Source organism: Trachurus japonicus, chromosome 11, assembly GCF_045865225.1.
Source record: "Trachurus japonicus isolate A0001 chromosome 11, Traja_1.0".
Lineage (NCBI taxonomy): Eukaryota > Metazoa > Chordata > Actinopteri > Carangiformes > Carangidae > Trachurus > Trachurus japonicus.
Genome location: NC_140917.1, coordinates 17032418 through 17053851, shown reverse-complemented (window position 1 = coordinate 17053851; position 21434 = coordinate 17032418). Strand labels below are relative to the sequence as shown.

Below are 21434 nucleotides of genomic sequence, written 5' to 3'. Positions count from 1 at the left end.
CAACACTCCTGGCACATAGTTTGAAAAACAAGTGTGTGGAAGTAGACACAAGATTTTTTTCCCCTCGTTTCCTGCAGCTTTGATGAATAAAAAGTATTAATCGCCTATTGCCGTCGCAGCAGTAGGTTCATTACCTTTGATTATCGGTGCATGCTCAGCGACACAATGGAGGTGAATGGTACAGGTCCCCTGTCCCTCATCAAATACACAATCCAACAACTCCAAAACACTCTGAAGTTGTGACCTGCACATTCACCACACTATGAAATAATGTAACATTACAAGACAGAGTTGTTTTTGAAGGGAAATGCATAGCCAGAAATTCATCCCAGACACGGCTGCTGGGCGTCATTTCAAGTAGTTCTGAGTATTTGCTTCATGTGTCGTAATGTTACATAATTATACATGATTATTTCATAGCGTGGCGAATGTGCAGGTCACAACTTCTCCACAAGAGCATTTTGGAGTTGTTGGATTGTGTATTTGATGAGGGGCAGGGGACCTGTACCGTTCACCAACATTGTGTTCGCTGAGCAGCTCACGTCTCTGCCCTGCGGATCTCAAAACAACATGCACCGATAATTAAAGGTGATGAACCTAACTGCCATGATTACAGGGATTATGACAAATAGGCGAATTTGCCAAAATGTTGAACTATCCCTTTAAGTTATTTTTGAAAGCATTTTCTTTAAAACTTTTTACACGTGACTGTGAAGACGCCAGCCTGCCTATATTATGAAACAGTTAGTCATACTGTATGTTCAGCGCCATCCAGCAGGTGGCGCTAGACGCGTGCGCCTCCAGGCCGCTCGGTGGCGCTATAACCACGTCGTGTTTGCGGAAGTGTCCTTCATCGCTCCGCCAGCGACCAGTAAACAGACCTCCAGGATGTCGTAAGCTAAGGCGCTAAGTTGCAGCTTCAAATACTAAACGATTTAAACTCCCCACGGTGATTAGAGAAGCTCGCCGCGGATACTTTATAGCGGCAAAACAGCAAGCTACACACGTAAAGCTTTGTAATAATTACAATGACAGCAGAGCGGCGGCTGGATGCGCTAACGTCGTAAGCTAACTGCTAGCACCGGCTAACGTCAGTTGGGTTTTGGAATGGTGGAGCGCAGCGCGAGCTCCTCCGGTCATGGCAGCGGGAGCGCGAGCCGCGTCAGGCGGGTCTCTGGAGTCCACTCTGGCCCGGAAGTTTCAAAGTCTCTCAAACACGATGGACTCGATCCAAGGACTGTCGACGTGGTGCATCGACAACAAGAAGTACCACAGTCTGATCGTGAGAGGCTGGATCAAGTGTTTGAGGAAATGTAAGTAGCTTTGCAGCTCGGTAACGTTACACACACACACACACACACACACACACACACACACACACACCGTTGTTGGTCCGGCTGGAGAGATGATGCCACCACGACCCAGGTCCCCGTGGGCTAACAGGATTAACTTTTTTTTTGTTTTCCAGGAGCACAGTGGCCCCTAATTTAAATTTTTAATTTTAGCAGCGCAAACAGAAAATTTAGGGACACAAATCGACTCGCAAAGCAAATATTCACCTTTCCTTTTCATTCATGATCCTCTCATACACCTTTACTTGGCCTGTCACCTGAAATAACAGATTACAGATTATTTGAGTTTGAAATTTACTGGCTGCACATGTGTAAGTAAATGAAAAATGTAAGTTACTCGCACTGTCTTAAATTTTAGGGGCAAAATGCCTCCATTTAGGGGCAGTCTGGAGCTATGTGTGCTAATTAAATATTTGCTGGTTTTGACTTTCTAACCCTCTGAAGTATCTCAGCCTGGATCAACCGGGGGATCGTGGTGTTTAAAACGTGCGCTCCTGCTGCTGAGTGTAGCCGGTTTGTGCTCTGCCGACAGGACTTTAAATGCGCTTTACTTCCCGCTTGATGAGATGGAAAATCTTACACTGCCTCGTGTGTTGACAGGACAAACGTAAGATATTTGTGTAAGTTTTTCCTGAATGGGGGCTTGTTTGTTTGTAATTTGTTGTTGTTGAAGATGTTGGTGGTGTTCAGAGCTCCATGACAACGCCAGGCACAGGCACAGGCACAGCTATAATATCCCATGTGTCAGCTGTCACTTGAGAGTTTAGGTTATTTATAAATTTGTCTGGGAATTTGCACCACTTCAGTACAATGTCATCTGAGTCCAGCGTAATTACATAATTTTGTGGCCTTGTTTTGTAGAAGAACCCCTCAGGACGTCATCTAATTCATCAGCTTCAATTTGTCTTGTTAGATGTGCTGCTACAAACTATAAATGCAGGAGTCTGCTGTGGCCACAAATTATTTTCTCTAGTAAAAGAACAAGTACAATTTTTATTGAAAAATCTAAAATGCAATTGCAGTATCTGCCAAAAATCACAACATGTATTTGCATATCATTCCTCAGCTCTAGTTTATATATTGTGCTCACATGGGTGTATTTTTCTTAATGAAAGCTGTCCCTCGTATCCATCAAAGCTGCTTTCCTCTGTGTGCGTTGTAAACTTGAATGGAGAAACAGATTACACCCCTAGTACAGCTTCTTCAGGTCATGGAGCTGCTCTGCAGTGAGGTAGATAAAGTATTACCGGTACACGATGTGGGTGTTATCAACACGTGGCTGCAAAGTTGAAAGTGTCGGCATGTTTTACTGGAACAGGCGTATAAGAGTGATTATTTATTGGACTTATTGAACACATTTGAATTATTTTCAGGATGTAAAGGAATTAGTTTATTATTATTATTATTATTATTATTATTATTATTATTATTATTATTATTATAGGTTTATGATAACACTTCAAATCCACTGTTTACATGGATTCATTAGGTTTAGAGAGTTGTATGAAAAGACAAATTTACTTAAATACTTTTCTGAACAGTCAGGAAATGCAACATATACGCTAAAGTGATATTACAGGCAAAATCCTGCTCCCAATGTTTCATAACAGATGATCAATATGCAGCTTATCCCAGCTTTGTACCTTGTATCCTATTAACATGAGCTGTCTCTGTTGAGCTGAGCAGTTGTCGTCGTAGCTCCTGCCTCTGTAGGTTTTGTCTAACATCGCCTGTGTTTTTTTTTCTTAGCAAAGACGAGGTGACCATCCCTAACACTAGTTGTAAAGTTTGCAACTTGTGTTGTTTAAATGCAGTTGAATCAAGTGTAAGAGTTGATAAACAGTGAGTGGTTGTGTTTCAGAGTGCTATATTGTCCTCTGAAACGCTGGTACTCAGAAATGTCCTATTGCATGAACCTTTGCAACAAGGTCTGACAATCTGTATGTTTTATGAGGCTTTTTTTTTTTTACCTATTTAAATGTCTTACAATCATAAATATTAATGATAAAAGACATATTTATTGGTTGTATCAAATGAATGGATCAGTGTGACCAACTGCAAAGAGCTGCATGGATTGTGCATTTATCCAAGGTGTATTAACACCTTGGATAATCTTTTGGGGATTTTTTATTTATTTTTTAATCCATATTTCTACAGTTAAGAATTTAAAAAGCAAGGGACAGGTTAATTGATATTGGACATAAAATGTAGTCTCATCCATGGAGTCAATGCAATATAACCACAAGAATGATTTGAAAGTGCTCAGTAACATTTTGGCGATGACCTTTAGCTGTAACAATTTTCTCTGCTGCTTTTTCCATTTAGATGGAAAGTAGAGATTAATAACCAGGGAGAAGACACGTTGTTGCATCCGTGATCTTTTTACGCCCTCATGCTGTCGACAGCCGTGCCCACTGACACGTTCTCCGGTTGTGCGTCTTCTCATCCGTCTGCCTCTCTGTCCCATTTCTGTGAACATGACTCCTCACAAATGCCTCAGAGAGGATTTACATAAATTTGACACAAACATTCAAGGTCATTAAGTTCTCACAATAGACATTTTTACACATAACTTGATAATGGTTGGCTCATTGTACTTAAAGACATGTAATGTTTGTTAGTTTTTTTAGTAATCCTAGTTGAGTATTGCAGGTTTCTTTGGATAAGTGAAGGTTTTAAATGGAAGTAAATTGTAGTTATGCTGTCCTGCATTACTCGTGTTTATTGTGGTTAACGCAGGAACATGTCTTTGGTATTGTAAATGAACTTTTTGTATTTTTATTGTGCTGTTGTTTTGATACTGTGAAGTCATCTCTGTGTTTTGGCTGGAGATAAGGTGGGAATATTTATCTTTGACTAGAAGCCAAGGTTAATGGACCTCAGCTTTGCTCTCACGCCTTGAAAGTGGAGGCGTTTATTGTGCATCTGAGCCGACCTCGGCTCACGAGTGTCTGTTCTCTCAGCTCGTGGTTTGTGTTTACAGTTGTGTTTAGTCAACCGTCTGCTCACATGCAGTTTCCATTGTTCTGCTGAGGAGAGGACAACGACAACTTGCTTTTTAATAACTGTTGAGGGAAAGCCTTTTGCAGTTTTATACAAATAAACCACATCATCATCAAACATTTAAAAAAAAGAAGATCAATTTTCTGGTTGTCAGATGTTGTTTGTGTTCTGTGTAACATGTATTTTTTCTGTCCAGCAAATCAGAGGAAACGTTGTTTGCTGTGATTTGACTTTGTGTTTGTGGACTCATTGGTTTCAGTTGTGTGATGTTTTACATAGTTTACATGCCAAACAATGTTTAGATTTTAAACAGTTTCATCAGTTTCCTGCTTATTTTCATAGTTGTTTTGCATTTGTATGGCCGGTTATTATTACACACTCAGCTGCTAATATTGTCAGAGAAGGAGGGCTTATTCTTTATTGAGATGATTGCATTAAGATGTGCTGCTTTTGTTGAATTAAAGAAAGGGTTTTGTGGGAAAAGGTGATGAATAATTGATTGATTTGGTTTCTGTTCCTGGTTCTGAGCGTTGAAATAATTCAAATGATCCTCAGCCTTGTGTGTGTGTGTGTGTGTGTGTGTGTGTGTGTGTGTGTGTGTGTGTGTGTGTGAGTGAGTTATGCAGGTTGTTTCACGCAAAGCTCTCTCAGGTACTAAAATGTAAAAGACTGTGATGATGTCCAGCCTCAGTTTGCATAGTTTGATATTGACTAAATATCGTACAGTTACGGTATTGATCCCTCTCTCTTCATGACTCTCTTTTGTATTTCTAATCAGAAGTGCCAAGCTTTAATAAAACAGATTGACTGAGTGATAATTAGTCACAATTTTAATAATTCATTAAGGACATGATAACACAAAACATTTAAACTTTTTAACATACAGTGTTATTTGTTTTTGTCTCTTGATATATTTTTTGGCTTTGGCTTCTGGTCAGACTCACTTGGGTGGACCTCAGCAGGTCCTATATTTATATTATATACTGTACTGTTCTTTATGTTATGTGTAAATTTATCTCTTAGTCATTTTAATACACAGTAGCCACAATTACAGGTTTACAGACAGCTAATCGATATGTGAATTTGTCACACGATGACGTGGTTTGAAATGGGAAGGAAGTTAACATGTTGTCTCGATGATTTGCGTCTCAGTCAGTCACTGTTTCATACTTGTTTCACTGTCTGATTTTCTTCACATCACTATTGATAGTAAAGAAATTGAAGTGGTAAATGAGTTTAAATATTTAGGTGTAAGTAACTCTAGATCCTCAACTTAAGTTTGAAGCACATATAAAGAAGCTGTCTAAAACTGTAAAAACTAGTCTGAACTGTTTCAGACTCATCAGGTCCTGTCTCTCTTTCAGGGCAGCTCATTTATACCTGCATGCTATGGTCCTTTCACATTTGTCCTACTGCATCACTGCCTGGGGCCAGGCCACTGACACAGCAACTAGACCTTTATTCTCACTCCACAAACAAGCTTCAACATTTTTAGATCAGAAGCCACAAAAGTGGCACCATTGTAAAATCATTGAGAAGTATAATTTGTCATCTTTTTCTAATTTTATAAAATTCTCTTTTTTGAAAGTTGTTTTTAAGTGTGTCAGTGGACTGGCCCCACAAGCGATGTCACAGATTTTTTGCTAAATCAGACAACTGTGGGACAACGACAAGGAGCATGAGCAAGCAAAACTGTAAAATTCGAAGATGCAGGACAACATTCGGTCAATCATCCCTTTCAGTGCTGGGTACACACCTATGGAGTTCTTTACCACCAGAAATCAAATCCCAAACAGAATTAAAGATGTTTAGTGCTAGAGCTAAACATTGGCTTAAGCAGCAGCAGAAATGTGAACATTAACTTCTCTCAAGTCACTGTCAATACAGCATTTTACTAATGTTTAATGTATTTAATCTGTGCAATTTCTTAATCAAAATTTTGTAGCTGTGTTTATTTATTCATGATATCTATTCACTGTATTATTCACTGTATTTGTATTATTGCACTTATTGTAACGGTATTCAGTATCTTTTATCCTTCTTTAGCCTGACCAGGGACAAAGACTGCAAATTAGCTGAAGCTAGACGTCTTGTATGCATCGCATTTTTCATTCTTTGTGGCAATGTTGTATGTATCGTCCCTGTTAAATAAACATTAAAATAAAAAATAAAATAAAATGATAACAGAGACAGAAAAATCTGCATGAAAACCAACTGGATGTAAAATGAAGATGTGTTAAAATACTGTGTGTGTGTGTGTGTGAGCACAGAGACTAGAGGAGAAACAAAAGAGTCACACAGGCAGACACGAGGCAGAATGCAAATAGCCCCAGTCCAGCCATTTACTATTAATCACGTCCTGTCTGCCCTCCCAGTCAAACTAACTCTACTGTCTCTCTGTCGTCCTACAGCTGATGCCCCTCACAGGCTCAACCTGTTGTACCTCGCCAACGATGTCATTCAGAACTGCAAAAGGAAAAACGCCATCGTCTATCGCACGGCGTTCGCAGAAGTGCTTCCTGAGGCCTTCGTGCTGGTCAGGTACGTGGTTTCTGGAGATGTGGTTTTATGTGTGTGTGCGTGTGTGTCTTGAGATTAATTTTATTAGTTGAAGAGGTAACATCTGTGTAGGTGCCCCCGATCGTCCTTTTCGTTCCTGTCGTCTCACTTCCTCCGTCCTTCAGAGAAACTCCTCACGCATTAATAAAACAAACGTCATTATACGGCAACATAAATCTCCTCGGCCTTCCCTCGTTCTTATTCCGTTATCCTCTCTCCCATTTCTCTAGCCATGAAGGTGAGGCCAAGGTGATTAAATCAGTGGAGAGGATACTGTCCATCTGGGAGGAGAGGAGTGTGTATTCAGGGACGCTCATCACTGAGCTGAGGAACAGCCTGGTCAAGGAGGAGTCCCCTCCCGAGACACCTGTGGAGCAAAAAAGTACGTTTGTTGAGTTACTGCCGCTCACTTTCTTTTGACATTATCTTTAACATTTCAAATTAACATCAACTGTGAAGTGTTTAGATTTAATTTTCAAACATACTACATTAGCAAACGTATCCACTTTGGTGTCATAAACTGCAATATGTTGATATTGTTGTACTGGGTTATTGTAGAGTTATTTATTTGTAACGTGTCTGACATCTTGTTTTGATTTTCTCCTTTTTGATATTTTGTTGGTTGATGTTTCTCTGATTTTTTTTTTTAATTCTTTAAAGCTCCGATTGAGTCTAAAGCAGAACTACAGTCCAAGATTGTTGCTGAGTTTGTGGTAAGTAGGAAATTAAAGTTTTTAGCTGATCTATTTTTTATTGTATAGACCAGGGGTGTCAAACTCATTTTAGTTCAGGGGCCACAAACAGCACAATTTGATCTCAAGTGGGCCGGACCAGTAAAATAATAGCATGATAGCCTATAAATAAAAAGAACTTTGAATTCTTTTTAAAACTTTTTTTAATACATTATTAATATGTTTACTGTTAATGAACTATCCTTTTACAAACATAAACAACCTGAAATTTCTTGATAAAAATATGTGCAATTTCAAATTTTCACACTTGACAAAATCATCCTGAGGGCCAGATTGGACCCTCTGCCTCGGCCGCATGTTTGACACCCCTGGTATAGATGAAGCTGTGTTTCTATTTGCAGTTGTCGTTTTCTTATCAACTTAAATATTACAGTGGTCTGATAATGTGAATGACTGCTCCATCTGCTTCAGCCCCAGGCGCTAATGGACCAACTGGCCAAGTACAAGAGATCTCTGGAGGAGGTGGACCTGAGAGAAAAACAGCTGGCAGCCATGAGGGTCGACATCTGCAGTACCGAAGCCCTCCGGAAACTTAAAGGTGCAAGTCTTAAGTTGTCTCGTCCTGCTTGTACGCTCCAACCTCCCGCAGTGCATTATCAGATGAGTCAGGATCAACAGTGACTTTGATTGTGTCTCTTTCTCTTTTGAACGTTCCCTAAAACTCAAACCTGCTTTAATCGGTTCCTACAGATAAGGCCGGAGGAAAGAAATTCTCCAGAGACTTTGAGGAAGGAAGTGCACAGCTGCAGGAGTTTGTCAAGTTTCTTGACAAACAAAGCAAAGTTGGACCTCCTCTCCTGGAGGTCCTCGGCAACGCGGACATCTTCTACGAGATGCAGTACAAGGAGGTCAAGATTGTCGCTAATGTAAGTAGTCAGACCCGTGCTTGATCCACATAGTTCATGAAGATGTGTTCATTAAAAATTAGGTTTGAATCTGGCGTGGTTATCGCTGAGAACCAATCATAAATCATCCACGTCATTTGTCTCATCCCGCACCCCACCAGTGGCAGCGCAACAAAACCTTTCTGCTCCCGCTGACAAGTGGTCCAAACAGCAAAATAAGCTGTTTTTAAACCAGGTTGTCTAATAGTTATGAAAGGTTATTTTCACTCAGACTTTTGTGGATGCTTAAAGGTCATGAGTGCGTCATGCCAAGGATGGGTTTGGAGAACTTTCATAGGAACATCCAAATACCTCCATACTGCTCGTCCGTACTGACCCAAGTTTCCTGAGGCCGCGACATGAAAATGGGAGCTTCAGGACACTTGGGTCGGTACAGACGAGCAGTATGGAGGTATTTGGATGTTTCATAGTGTGTGTTTTGGACGATTCAAAAGTGAACTCTATCCACCGCCATTATATGAAAATCCGTTGCCAGCCGGACCCCCCCTGGAACTCCAAAAGTGTTTTGATAACTCCGAAAGTTCTCCAAATGCTTCCTTGGCATGACGGCGATTAGAAAATTGGTGAATTATCGATTTTGGGTGAAGTATCCCTTTAACGAGACACTCTACTTTGATATAATATAAGCATTTTTACTGTTTAAAGCCATGTTTCCAGAGGCTTTAAAACTGAATCAGGGGTATTTGATCATTTAGGATGGATTTATTGTTAACTCGTGACTATCTCTCCCTCCAGGCCTACCAGACGTTCGCTAACCGAGTGTCCCACCTCAAGCGGAAGCTGGACAGCCTGAAGGCCACCTTACCAGACCTGGACGAGTCGCCGATCCCCTCGCCCTCCGCAGACGCACCGTCTCCAACAGGGTCCGAGTCCCCCTTCCACGGCCTGGAACTGGCCCACCCCGATCCAGATCTCGACGGCTCCGCTATGGACGACGAGGCGGAGCCGCCGGCCCCGAGCCCCCTGTCGTCGCCGGGAGGATCCCCCCGACCGACGCAGACTCTGGGGCAGAATGACAATCGTGAGGTGGAGGACATGGAGCTCTCTGAGGAGGAAATGGACAGTGGTGGGATTATAGGTGAGGAGTGGGCTGACGACCGCACAATGAGAGCTTTTTAACCACAATATTAAAAGATCTGAATTTGTGATTATTCCTCCTTGTTTCTGAGGCAAAGTTCTGTTGAAAATGTGTTTGAATACTGAAAAGGAGGAGCACTGACTCACTGACTCATGCAGGAAGTCACAAGAAACTCATGTCAGATGTTATTGGATGAGATCCAAGTAATTATTTCCAACCTGGATTCCAGGCATTTTTTTCTGGGTCACGCACCAACAAAATGGCATTAAGAGACATTTAACCAACAAGCAGCAACAGATGTGTCAATTTACAGTTTTGTGTCCAGTTTTTTGTTTTATTGACTTAAATGCTCATCAGTGTAAGATCATGTCAGTAGTTCTGCAGCGTTTTCTACTAGTTCAGCATCTCCTAACCTTGAAATCTTCACTTTAGTGAGTATGTTTACATGACAGTTGAAAAAAACAAAACAATTAATGCCTTAATCCGAGTATAACTGGACAAACTGAAGTGCATGTAAACGCATTAGTCCGACTAATACCGGAGTTCTCCAAATCCGACTAAGACACTCAGATAATGCAATTGGAAATCGATTTTCTTCTGCATGTATTCGCCTTAATTGGACTGAAACTGGACAATGCATGTGCAAATACTTCACAACAGTAAAAATGACACAAAGTGTAGCACAGAAAATTAAAGAAAAAAAGATTGAATGCATTTCAGTGCAACCAGTGAGAAGATGTGTTTTATGAATAAATAAATAAAAGAAAGGAAGCCGGTTATCAAGGTTATTTATTTCCATTTTTTAACTCGGTAACAGAAAAGTCAACAGGACAGAGGTCCGTATTACCCGTCCTATGTTGAGGAAGTGACACCGTCAGTTATTCGATTTTCCCTGTTGCATGTAAACTGGGACAAGGACAGAAGTCTGACAGGACGCTCAAATCGAGTTATGAGCACAGCTCGATTTAGCTGTGAGTGTCAAACATGAAGAGACAGACATTTTTTAACATGTTACATGAAGTATGAGGATGTTGTTTTGATGCCATGTAAAGCCCTTTGAGACAAACTGTTTGTAAAAATAAGCTGTACAAATAAAATTGCCTTTCCTTGCTTAAACTACACGTCCCATGATCCAGCCTCCAACCCTCACTGCCTTATTTCTCCTCTCAGTTGAAGAGCAGACCGAACGCCCTGCCCACACAGAGGCGTCCACTCCAGTCCCAGTAACCAAGGAGCCGTCGGCAGGCAGAGAGCAGCCCGTCCCGCAGGCCGCCCCCCCGGTAGACGCCCCTGCAGCAGTGGTGGAAAGTGTCGACATGAGTAAAATTGGCTCCATCCTCAGTAGTTTAAACTCGGTGATGAAGAACACAGGTGAGTGTCGGTGGACGATCTGACAGAATAAAAACTGTTGGACTGAATTACAGCATAATGAAACTGAATATGAAACTGTTTCTGTATACATTATCTCTACGATGTCCCCCTGATGTCATGATATCCCAGTCTTTTTTGGAAGAAAATACATTGTAAAAGTGTAATACAGAGTTTTATTTGCCATGTGCCAAATATGTGGAGGCAGTCCTGACATTTCTGCAACACTGTCTGAGTCTCAGCGTCCTCCTGATGCCACTGAGCAGTCGACGTGTCTGTGATGAGCCACAGTGGGGGTTACAGTACATCTGACAGGAGTGCTGCTCTGTCTCTGTCTTGCAGGACCTTTGGTGGAGAGTCCTCCTGCTGCCCCTGTGAGGACCACGCCTGCCGCCCCTGTGGCCTCTCAGGATGCCGGTTCACTGGTAAACCTGCTTTCCAAGGTGGATGTGAGTCCTGCAGATCTCCTCTCTGCTCTGTCCAAAGTGCAGGGCCAAGGCAGCCTCGAGGGTGAGAAGAAGTAGTACTCTGCTTAGTCCACAACCAAAATACAGCAGCATGCAAAAGTTTGGCCACCCGTGGTCAAAATTTCGGTTAATGTGAACAGTTAAGCAAGTGGAAGATTGAATGATCTCCAAAAGGCATACAGTTACAAATGACACATCATTTTTTTTCTTGTCATCTTTTACATTTCCAAAATGATAGAAAAGGAAGAGAGCCCGCAGCAAAGGTTTGGCCACCCTGCATAGTTAGTACCTAGTAGCACCTCCTTTGGAAACTATCACAGCGTTTAAATAGTAAATACACTGCCCATCCCAAAAAAAGTCACACACTCTAATATTTTGTTAGACCGCCTTTAGCTTTGATTACAGTACACATTTGCTGTGGCATCGTTTTAAAAGCTTCTGCAATGTCACAACATTTATTCCCATCCACAGTTGCATTAAAGGACAATTCCAGGCGAATTCAACTCTGGGGTGTATTTTCATATCATTTTAGGTCTAAAAGAATGAATCTGAAGATTTTCAGTTTAATCGCTCCTGTTTTGCGGTAGTTGCATCTGTCCCCGCGTCCCCACGGCAGCAATGAATGGGAGTGGATGTAAGTTCCGCTGTTTAGGCTGTTTCCAGCCCTCAAAGCCGCAATTTTTTTCCACAGACAGCGTCAGATGGCTACTCAAACATGCACCGAGAAGTTTATTTACTTCAAGCAAGCCGACATGTTTGTAAAACTAGATCTAATTCAAAGTCTCCCGGAGTCTCGCGCGAGACCCAGTTGCCGTGCGCGGTGTGTTCACATGCAGTGGGAAAAGCTCCCGTTTGTGTCATAAACACAGGAATATCAACTCTTTACTTGCTTCAAGTAAAAAAAACTTCTCGGCGCATGTTTGAGTAGCCATCTGACGCTGTCAGTGGAAAAAAATGTACACTTCAAGCAAGTAAAGAGTTGATATTCCTGTGTTTATGACACAAGCGGTAGCTCCGACTGTGCCTGAATGCACCAGCACTGCAACTTCGGGCTCGCGCGAGACTCCGGGAGACTTTGAATTAGATCTAGTTTTACAAACATGCCGGCTTGCTTGAAGTAAATAAACTTCTCGGTGCATGTTTGAGTCGCCATCTGACGCTGTCTGTGGAAAAAAATTGCGGCTTTGAGGGCTGGAAACAGCCTAAACAGCGGAACTTACATCCACTCCCATTCATTGCTGCCGTGGGGACGCGGGGACAGATGCAACTACCGCAAAACAGGAGCGATTAAACTGAAAATCTTCAGATTCATTCTTTTAGACCTAAAATGATATGAAAATACACCCCAGAGTTGAATTCGCCTGGAATTGTCCTTTAATTTTTCAAAGATTCTCAATGGGGTTAAGGTCTGGACTCTCTGGTCACATTGAACCACATTTCTTCCTTGAAGACGATGCTTCCCCACTGTCCTTTCAGTTTTTAATAATGCGTTGGACAGTTCTTAACCCAATTTTAGTAGTCTCAGAAATCTCCTTAGATGTTTTATTTGCTTGATTCATGCCAATACAGATTAACATCTCCACGACCACAGGATGCGTCTTGATGAGACTGCATCAGTCAGGGTTAAATAAGTTGTTGCCAGCTGAAACATAATAGTAATGTAGTAGTAATGTAGTAATTATCCAATGGGAAGCTCTTACCTATTAGCTTAGTTAAATCCAAGTGGTGACGGTGTATGGGCAGTGTATCTTGTCTGATACCTTGGTCGAAGTTATCTGAGAGCTCAAGTCTCCTGGGTTTCCCGTTCCTTTGCTGCTTTATTTCCCTTTTTCACTCTGAAATTGTAGAAGACAAAAGCAATATATACTGATATTGCTTAAAATATTGCAAAAGAGTGTTTCCTGTTAAACTTTATACCTTTTGGAGATCATTTCATCTTCCACTTGCTTAACTGTTCACGTTAACAGACATTTTGACCAGGGGTGCCCAACCCTTTGCATGCCACTGTAAGTGTTTATATATCTACTTCATATTGTATGTTAAAAGCAGCGTGCTGAAAATACATTTTGTTCTTCTCTCAGGCATCACCTCTATTCTGAGCAGCCCGGCTGCAAACGTCCCCTCAGCCTCCGCCAGCACGGGCAAGACCCCTCCCTCGTCCTCCTTCACGTCTGCATCAGCGGTGCCGTCTCAGAGCCCGTCTCGCTCCTCTGCTGCGCCTGTGCCTTCCTCACACCCCTCCTCTGTACGGCCGAGCGCAGACCCCCCCCAGGCCCCTCCCCCCCAGACGTCCAACCCGGCCTCCGCTCTGGTCCAGGCTCTGCACACGGACATGGACTTGACGACGGAGCCGGAGAAACCGCCGCCGCCGTCCTCCAACAGTTTGGAGTCTAAAATCCACAGCTTCCTGCAGGGGAACCCGGCGTTCAGCGCGTTCGACCTGGGCTTTAATTCAAACCCGGCGGGAGGGGACGCCGTCAGCCCGGTAACCGGCGCCGACAACCAGGACGGGACCCCGGTGCGGGACGAGGGCGGAGGCACGCCGACTCAAGACGAGATCATGGACGAGCCCGCGCCGTCCACGGTACAGTCGTCTGTCGGTCACACGGCTCCGACCGCGTACAAGAACAGCGCTCAGAACCAGAACCAGCAGCCGGCGCCGCCTCACCTGCGGCCGGGCGCGGCGCAGAACGGGCAGGTGTACCCGCCGCAGCCGAACCGCGCGCTTCCTGCTCCGGTCGGACATTACCAGCAGATGTCTGCGCAGACGGGAGGGCCGGCGCCCGGAGAGCGAGCCCCGGGCCGTGCCGCCGCCGGTGGCGCCGCACAGACACTCGAAGGCTTCCAGGGCGCGAAGGAGAGGGGAGGGGGCTGGTACGGCGGAGACACGTACCCGGACGGCGGCGCCCAGCAGCCCCGAGGCTACGGCGGAGAAAACGCCACATCAGGACTTTATCCGTACCAAACGGAGCAAACCCGGGAGCATCCGGACCAAACGTCCTCTGGTTTCTTCAGAAGCAGCAACCTCCCGCCTGTCCCGAAGTTACCTCCCCCTCCTCATCGTGGCCCCTTCGACCCTCCCCCCGCTGTGGCTGGCGGCGGCGGCGGCGGCGCGATGATTCCTCCGGATCATCATCAGCAGCAGATGAACCACGGGGCGGCGGCGGGGGAGGGGCCCGGCGGCGGCAGCGCCATCAGCGGGATGGTGGTGCACGACCATCAGCACAAATCCATGTTTCGTCCCGACGACCCCCCGCTGTACGAGCTGGACAGACCCCGCCTCCGGTTACACCCCCCCCACCACCCGGACGACCTGCGTTACCACGACGACCTCGACCGGTACCACCACGACGAGCTCCGGCGTCGTGACGGCCCTCTGTTTCAGGACGACGCCTACCGCCACCCGGATGACCCGTATTACCGGCCGGGCAGCCCGCCGCCGCCGCCGCCGCACCCGTACCTCAGACACCGCGGCCTCACTCCGCCGCTGTCGCCCTCCGAAGACCCCTACTACGCCCGCGACTACCAGCGCCACAGCCCCCCCCCTCCACACTACGCTCCACGACGACCGCTGCCGCCGCCGCCTCCTCATCCTGAGATGCGTCATCCTGGTCCACGACCTCCACATCATCCCATTCACCCGGCACGCCACCCGCCCCCCCGAGGACCGCCACACGCGCCCTTCGCTCCGTTCCAAGGCCCCAGTCCGAGGTTAAGAGGCAAACGCCCCGGGCCGAGAGGAGGGGGCAACCCCGGTCCCATGTTCCCCCCGAAAAGACCCTTCCCTCCGCCGCGGTTCTGACCGCAGACGCCACTCTTATGAAGCTCTTATGAAATAACCATAGACGTCATGATGGCGGCTGCAGCGGGGGGCACAGACTGTTCTGTAACTTTCAAGTCACTCAGTTTTGAGGGTCCACGAGCGGTCGCTGAAAATCTGAGAGGGCGGATCAACATGCACACTGGAGGGCGAGGTCATTCTGAAGAACAAAACGCAGCAACGGCGAGCGGCGAGAAGACTGAACGTATCTACGATTAAAGGTTGAGCAACAGAGACAACCAACAGCAGCGAGAAGGCGTGACAGGAAACGGCGGCGGCTCTGAGAGGCGCTGCTGCTGCTGCTGCTGCTGAGCCGAAGAGCGAAGAAAGAAGATGAAAGAAAATAAGAGGTGGATATATATAATTCACTTTTTGTGTTATAAACAAGCGTTGAATTAAAATATGTAATTTGAGCATCATCAGTTTTGATACAGTAGGTCAGAGTGCGTGCATGGTGTGAGCGTGTGCATGCGGTCAAGTGTAAGTCAACCAGTCACAGGGGCCGTTCCTCATTTTCTCCGCAGCAGAATCGGAGGATAGTTATTTTTGCTAAGACGACGAAGAAGAAAAGATTGTAGCTGGTGCGACGTCTCTGCTGTTATTTAGTTTTTCACTGAGCAGTTGTGACTGCTCCTCTTCCTCATCATCAGCAGTTTCCCAGTAGCCTTTTTTTGGGGGGGGGGGGGGCGTGGGGGGTTTAAACATCAATTTGAATTTCACTCTGATAAAAAACGTGCAGTGTATTGTATGGGGACAAACAGTGTACCCGTTTTTATATATAGGGGAGGAAGGGAGGGGAGGGGAGGGGGTAAATTCACATTGTTTCATCTCCGAATGTTATATCTGTGAAGCCATGCTTTCTCCACTAGTGCGTAAGATCCCCTCGGCGATAGTTTCACGTCTCGTTGAGTTCCTTGAAGGAGAGCGACACACCGGTCTGAGTCAGAGGAGGAAGGAGAAGTAGAGAGAGAAAGAGAGAGAGAGGTGTGTTATTTTTTTTCCACCCTCCCTCCAACACCGACGCTGAAGAAGTTCATTTTTGGAGGGGGATGAAGAGTCTCGTCTTCGGTTTCGTTTTACTTGTACTGACTAATAAAAATCTGAGTTTAAAAAAGTGTGTTGTTTTTTTTCTTCTTTCCCCTTGTTACAGCTCTGCCCTCGACTACCAGTCATCATGTGTGTGTATATATAATATATATAAAAAATTGGGTAGCTACTTGAAGGAAAAACTGATTCACAATTTTGAGAACATAAACTATCCTAACTCCACTACTCAACAGGAAAAAAAAAACTCATGTTAACTATGTGGTTCACTTCAGTGTATCAGACTCCACTCTATCAGTGGGAAAACTTAAACTTAAAAAGCTTCTGTTCTGGTTTCGAGGCCAATATGAAACCTGTTGTATTATACTAATAACAGACAGATAAAGTAAATTAGACTCCTCTGGCTTTGACCTTGAAGCTCAGCTCTGTTTAAAAACTTAAAACCCTGCGGATCGACTAGTGACACTGGTGTTGGGGAACAAAAAAAAAAAGTCCTCAGGTCGAAGGATGCAACCTCAGCGTGGATGTCCTTTCACTAAGCTGAGCTTTTATTTAACTTCCTATAGTTTAAATGTCTGAGTTTTAAAAAATGATCATTATTTGTAGCATAATTTATTTAAAGATTTTAAAATCAAATCATATAGAGTGGGGTTCAAAAGATCTAAGGTCTGTGATCTCAGACTTTTGGATCCCACTGTATTTTCCCTGTCCAGAAATGGATGCATCTCTTTTGCAGAAGCAATAACAAGTAACTAAATGGCACAAACTTTTTATTCAAATCAACTTTATTTATATGGCACTTTTCATACAATGTAACACAAAGTGCCTCACAGAGGATAAAAACCAATTTATTCAACTTATTACTATTTAATATTAAAGGCGTTTCCACTCTTTGAGTATAACATTACTTGAACCTCTGTGGTATAATGTGAGATGGTAATAGCAACCTATTTTAGGCCCAATATGAAACTGATACTTTGCTCTGACAAAAATAGTTTTGACCCTATTGAAATAGTGATTAAATGTTCCCCTGAAATGCAAATATTATCAATATCATCAATTTTAATTACGCTTAATTTGGTCTTCTTACACAAATATGCTAATGCTGTATAATGTGAAGTATTACAACCTCAGTGAACATCCAGATTTCCTCCCCAACCCTCCAACCCCACACTCCCCTGCTTGTCCATTAGAGGCTTCATTGTCTCCCCTGTTGGAGAGCAGCTGTTTGTCTCCCTCGGTGTGTTTTTTTTTCTTCCTGCTTCCTCCACAGAGGCAGTGAGGGCGAGAGGCTTTAAATTCAGAGGCCAGACTTGTCTCCACTCTGAGCTTCAACGTGTCAAAGCTGCAAAACAAAGTGCTGCTCAGTCAGATTTATGAGGCCATTACAAAGCAAGCAGTGAAGCTCCGACGTGATTCATTCATTTATTTTAAAATGTAGTTAATTAGACTTTCTGACTCTTTAGGTCCTTGGTTGATTAATATATATTTTTAGCAATACTCTAGTTGATATGTATTAAAACATATCTTTTCTGACCATCATATTAAAAAAAAAAAAAACTTATATTAAATTAAATTAAATTAATATTATACTGTGTAATTGAAGCTTACTTTTTTTTTTTTTTTTTTAACTGTAGGTTTCGTCTCGGGAAATAATCGATTTTTTTTTTTTTAAGTAGGCTACACGTTTCCTCCTCGTCGCGTTCATGCAACTGCAAATAATAATGACGTTACATGAAAAAATGAAAGTGAAGCTGAAAGTTTATTTCGCTTTTTTTTTTTTTTTTGGTTCGTTTTTCTTTTCCTTGATCCGACGTTTAATATATAAATAAATCAACAGGTGAAGCGGGCAGGTGATAATAAGACACAGTGAGGCAGCCGTCGCCAGATGTCAGCAGATCTTTCCAGAGGCAGTGACACTTTATCACACTGCTTTATTAAACGAGGCTATAGCAACAATAACAACAACAAATAGACACTATATTAGATTTATTTACCTCGCGATGTTCTCATATAGCTATATAGGCTATATTATTTTTATTTTTTTTATGTTAGACTTGATGTTCTTTAATGTTGCTCATGCATCTTCCACCTCTTGGATTTGAACCTATTTCCTGTTTGATCCCCTCCCTCCTGTTTCCATCCTCAGGGATCCAGAGCCACACTTTGATGTGCCTGATGTGATGGAAACCCGTCTCTCCCACATGTTAACTGATGGAGGTGATGGAGGAGAAGGAGGAGGAGGTGTGTGGTGGTGGGGGGTTGATGCTGCTGCTGCTGCTGCTGCATGGTGGCTCTCCTGTTTGAACCCTGCGCCGCCTCCAGTGATGGCTCTTCATGGTCTGACATGACTGCAGCTGAGTGAGCCACCGGTTTAATACATCAGACACTGTGGAAATCAAAACGAGCAGCCTGTCAGGCAGGGGGGGAGGTGAAATGCTAAAGTAGTGTTTTCTCCCTTTCTCTCTATCTCTCTATCTGTGTGTGTGTGTGTTTCAGAGAAGTCACAGGAGAACAGGAGGGGTGGACTGAGCCTCGTGTGAAGTAAGTACATCCAGGATTAAACCAACAATGTCACATGTGTAAAAATGCGTATTTGTGTGAAATAAAGTAGTTCATATCAAAGTAAATCCAGTTTGTGCTGCCTGTTTATTTACAGTGTCCTGTGGAAACTCATTCTCTTTCTTTTGCTATTTTGTCCCATGATCCATTGGGGCTCTGAAAAATCAAGGTAGTTTTTCTACAACCATTAAAGTCTCAGTTAAAATGTCAAAATGAGCCAGTTTGAAGATGCATGGGTTTCACTAAAGGATGAAGAGATGATCTTTGCTCCACTGCTTTTATTTAGCAGAGTTACTTGTTACTTTACCAAACAAGATCGTGCTTCACATTAAATTACCTTTTTAAAATGATGATTCATTTAACTAATAATAGTAACTCATCCCTCGCTCAAAGAAGAGATCTTCGAGTGCATTAAGATGTTCCTTCCTTTGAAGTGTTTTTCTAAAATTGAGTTTGATTTGTCACAATTCTACCGCAGCAAAGAGGCCTTGTACTTTCTCATGTCAAGAACCAGGTTGAAATACTTTTTTTTTTTTTTACTGCAGGAGCTTTTGTGAAAATAGGACTTTAAGGACCCATATAGACAGACATTATGTTATATATGGTGTGTAAACCTGTAGCTACTCCAAAACAAGAGACAGCTGCCAAACAGTAAAGAAAAATCATATTTTCTGGTTTTAATAATTGAAATGATCCATGCAGTCTAAAAGGGCACACAACTTTTTTTTTATTATTATTATTCTGCAGCCTGTTTTGTGAGTAAATTTAGCAGAAATTATAAAGTTATATCATCTATCTTCCATCACAGTTAAGATCACATCAATTATTAATTTATCTATCAATAATCTACAGATGCAGAGTCTATTGCAAAGTCACAGCAGCAACATAAAGACACCATCACTGTCATGTGCCATCATATGTGTTTGCAGCTCGTCACCAGATGTCGTTGTTGGTTACTCTCTTAAGTAAAATATATATATTTAATTAATGGAAAAAAAAAATCCATCCATTGTGAAAATGACACACATCACGTTTCCCAACGCGCAGCTACGTAGATGATCCGTTTCCACCTGATCGCAGCTCAGCCGCTGCCACGTCGCTGCATATGTGGCTGTGCAGGTTTAGACGGAGGCTGAAGGCGGAGAGGATTTAGTGACTGATGGCAGATGGCAGTCTTAACATGAAGAGACAAGCCGATGAGATATTCTGCTGCTGCTGCTGCTGCTGCTGTTGTTGGAAATAAAGGAATTAAAGCTGCAGGGAGATCTGTTCTCAGATCAGTGGCCAGAGGTTGTTTTTTGTTGTTTTTTTTCTCTCTGTGTTATAATGTCGCTCTCTGACACCGAGCAGCTCCACATCGTGACTCGTTTGAAGTGTGGCCGTGGTGCGCATGTCGGGTGTGTGCAGCCCGCTGTCATGTGGGCTCATTGTTTACATGCTGCCCAGATTTCACACAGGGTGTAACTGTGTATGCGTATGTATGTAGGCTATGTGTGTGTGTGCGTGTGTGTGTCCTATTATATATATATCCCTGCGTTCAAGAGGTAGCTACACTCGTGTAAATAATGTGTGTTTCCCGCTCGGAGAGGCCGTATCGCAGCTCTGTTAATGAGTCACGAGTGGAGCACAGAGCCATTTCAGGACCACGGCCAGAGCCACGGCGAGAACAAAAGGCGGATTTACAGCTCTGATGTCAGGGACCTGCTGCTTTTTATCGACCCCACAGAAAACGAAAAATATTATTAAACCCCCACCCCACGTCAGAGCAGCAGAGCACATCCTGACCTATCCTTTGAGTCTCAGGAGATATGCTCACCTAACATGCTTAACCTTTTAAATTATGATTCATTTTCCCTCTCATCCATGAAACCTGAACCTAGATCTACCAGTGCACTAATGAAAAACCTCAGTTTCTTTTAAGTATTTCCTAAAATTGAGTTTCATTTTTAGTAATGGTGGTACAGCAAAAGATACATTTTCTTTTTTTTTCAAGATTCAGGTTGAAATGCTTTTACTGCAGGGGCGTTTGTGAAAATAGGACTTTAACCCCATGAGCCAGAGGAACACTATTGATGCATCTTGTAAATTCAACTTACCCCATCAGATCTATCTACCATCCACTATTCACCGACATGTCCACCAGTTCTTTTTGCATGTGCTCACACAAGGATATCGACATCTCATCCTGCGTTTTTATTTTCTCAACGACTCAAGTAAAGACACAAAATAGCTTCATAAAGCTGGTGCATCTGCAAAACGAGAGATGAGAAAAATCATATACTTATTGGTAATTAAGAAACAACAATCCAGTCTAAATGTAACACTTGGATTACATTTTCATTGTTTATTTTTCTGGCTTGTTCTTCACAGGTAGTTGTCACAACATCTCAACTCTGCTGCAGGCGCCTAAAACGTTTTAAAACCTAGTTTTTTTTGTCAGTTTATCTACCACTGCCACCAACATCAAAACGTATTCTGTTCTCATTTGAGCCAAATGGGTTCAAACTTAATCATGTTTCAAATC

The 21434-nt window shown here is 43.3% G+C and overlaps 1 protein-coding gene and 1 long non-coding RNA gene across 4 annotated transcripts in view; one reads left to right on the top strand and one right to left on the bottom strand.

The window, feature by feature from the left end:
* The first annotated feature begins 845 nt into the window (after positions 1-845).
* On the top strand, positions 846-18608 carry rprd2a (regulation of nuclear pre-mRNA domain containing 2a). Of its 2 annotated transcripts, XR_015037092.1 has the most exons (11): positions 846-1313; positions 6767-6896; positions 7145-7296; positions 7575-7627; positions 8078-8204; positions 8357-8532; positions 9307-9649; positions 10820-11020; positions 11360-11527; positions 13566-15654; positions 18498-18608. XR_015037092.1 is itself a non-coding variant. In XM_085791333.1 (10 exons), the coding sequence occupies exons 1-10, from the start codon at positions 1139-1141 to the stop codon at positions 15284-15286; spliced, it is 3246 nt and encodes a 1081-aa protein (XP_085647459.1). In that variant the 5' UTR covers positions 846-1138; the 3' UTR covers positions 15287-16425. The 2 variants fall into 2 exon arrangements, 1 of the variants encoding a protein (XP_085647459.1); XM_085791333.1 differs by lacking the exon at positions 18498-18608 and having other exon boundaries at positions 13566-16425.
* The window catches only part of LOC146978569 (uncharacterized), a 35097-nt gene continuing 30867 nt past the window's right edge, over positions 17205-21434 (bottom strand). Inside the window, exon 8 of one of the 2 annotated variants that reach the window (XR_015037099.1) lies at positions 17205-17693. This is a non-coding gene — a long non-coding RNA (uncharacterized LOC146978569). Of the gene's footprint in view, positions 17694-18379; positions 18738-21434 lie in introns of those variants that run through there. The other variant, XR_015037098.1, reaches the window with a different exon arrangement.

Bases quoted from the DNA above. Each gene is read 5' to 3' on its own strand.
- rprd2a (XM_085791333.1), top strand. From the start codon at position 1,139: ATGGCAGCGGGAGCGCGAGCCGCGTCAGGCGGGTCTCTGGAGTCCACT. The intron at 7,297-7,574 runs GTACGTTTGTTG...AATTCTTTAAAG, and splicing joins GACACCTGTGGAGCAAAAAA to CTCCGATTGAGTCTAAAGCA. The intron at 8,205-8,356 runs GTGCAAGTCTTA...CGGTTCCTACAG, and splicing joins AGCCCTCCGGAAACTTAAAG to ATAAGGCCGGAGGAAAGAAA.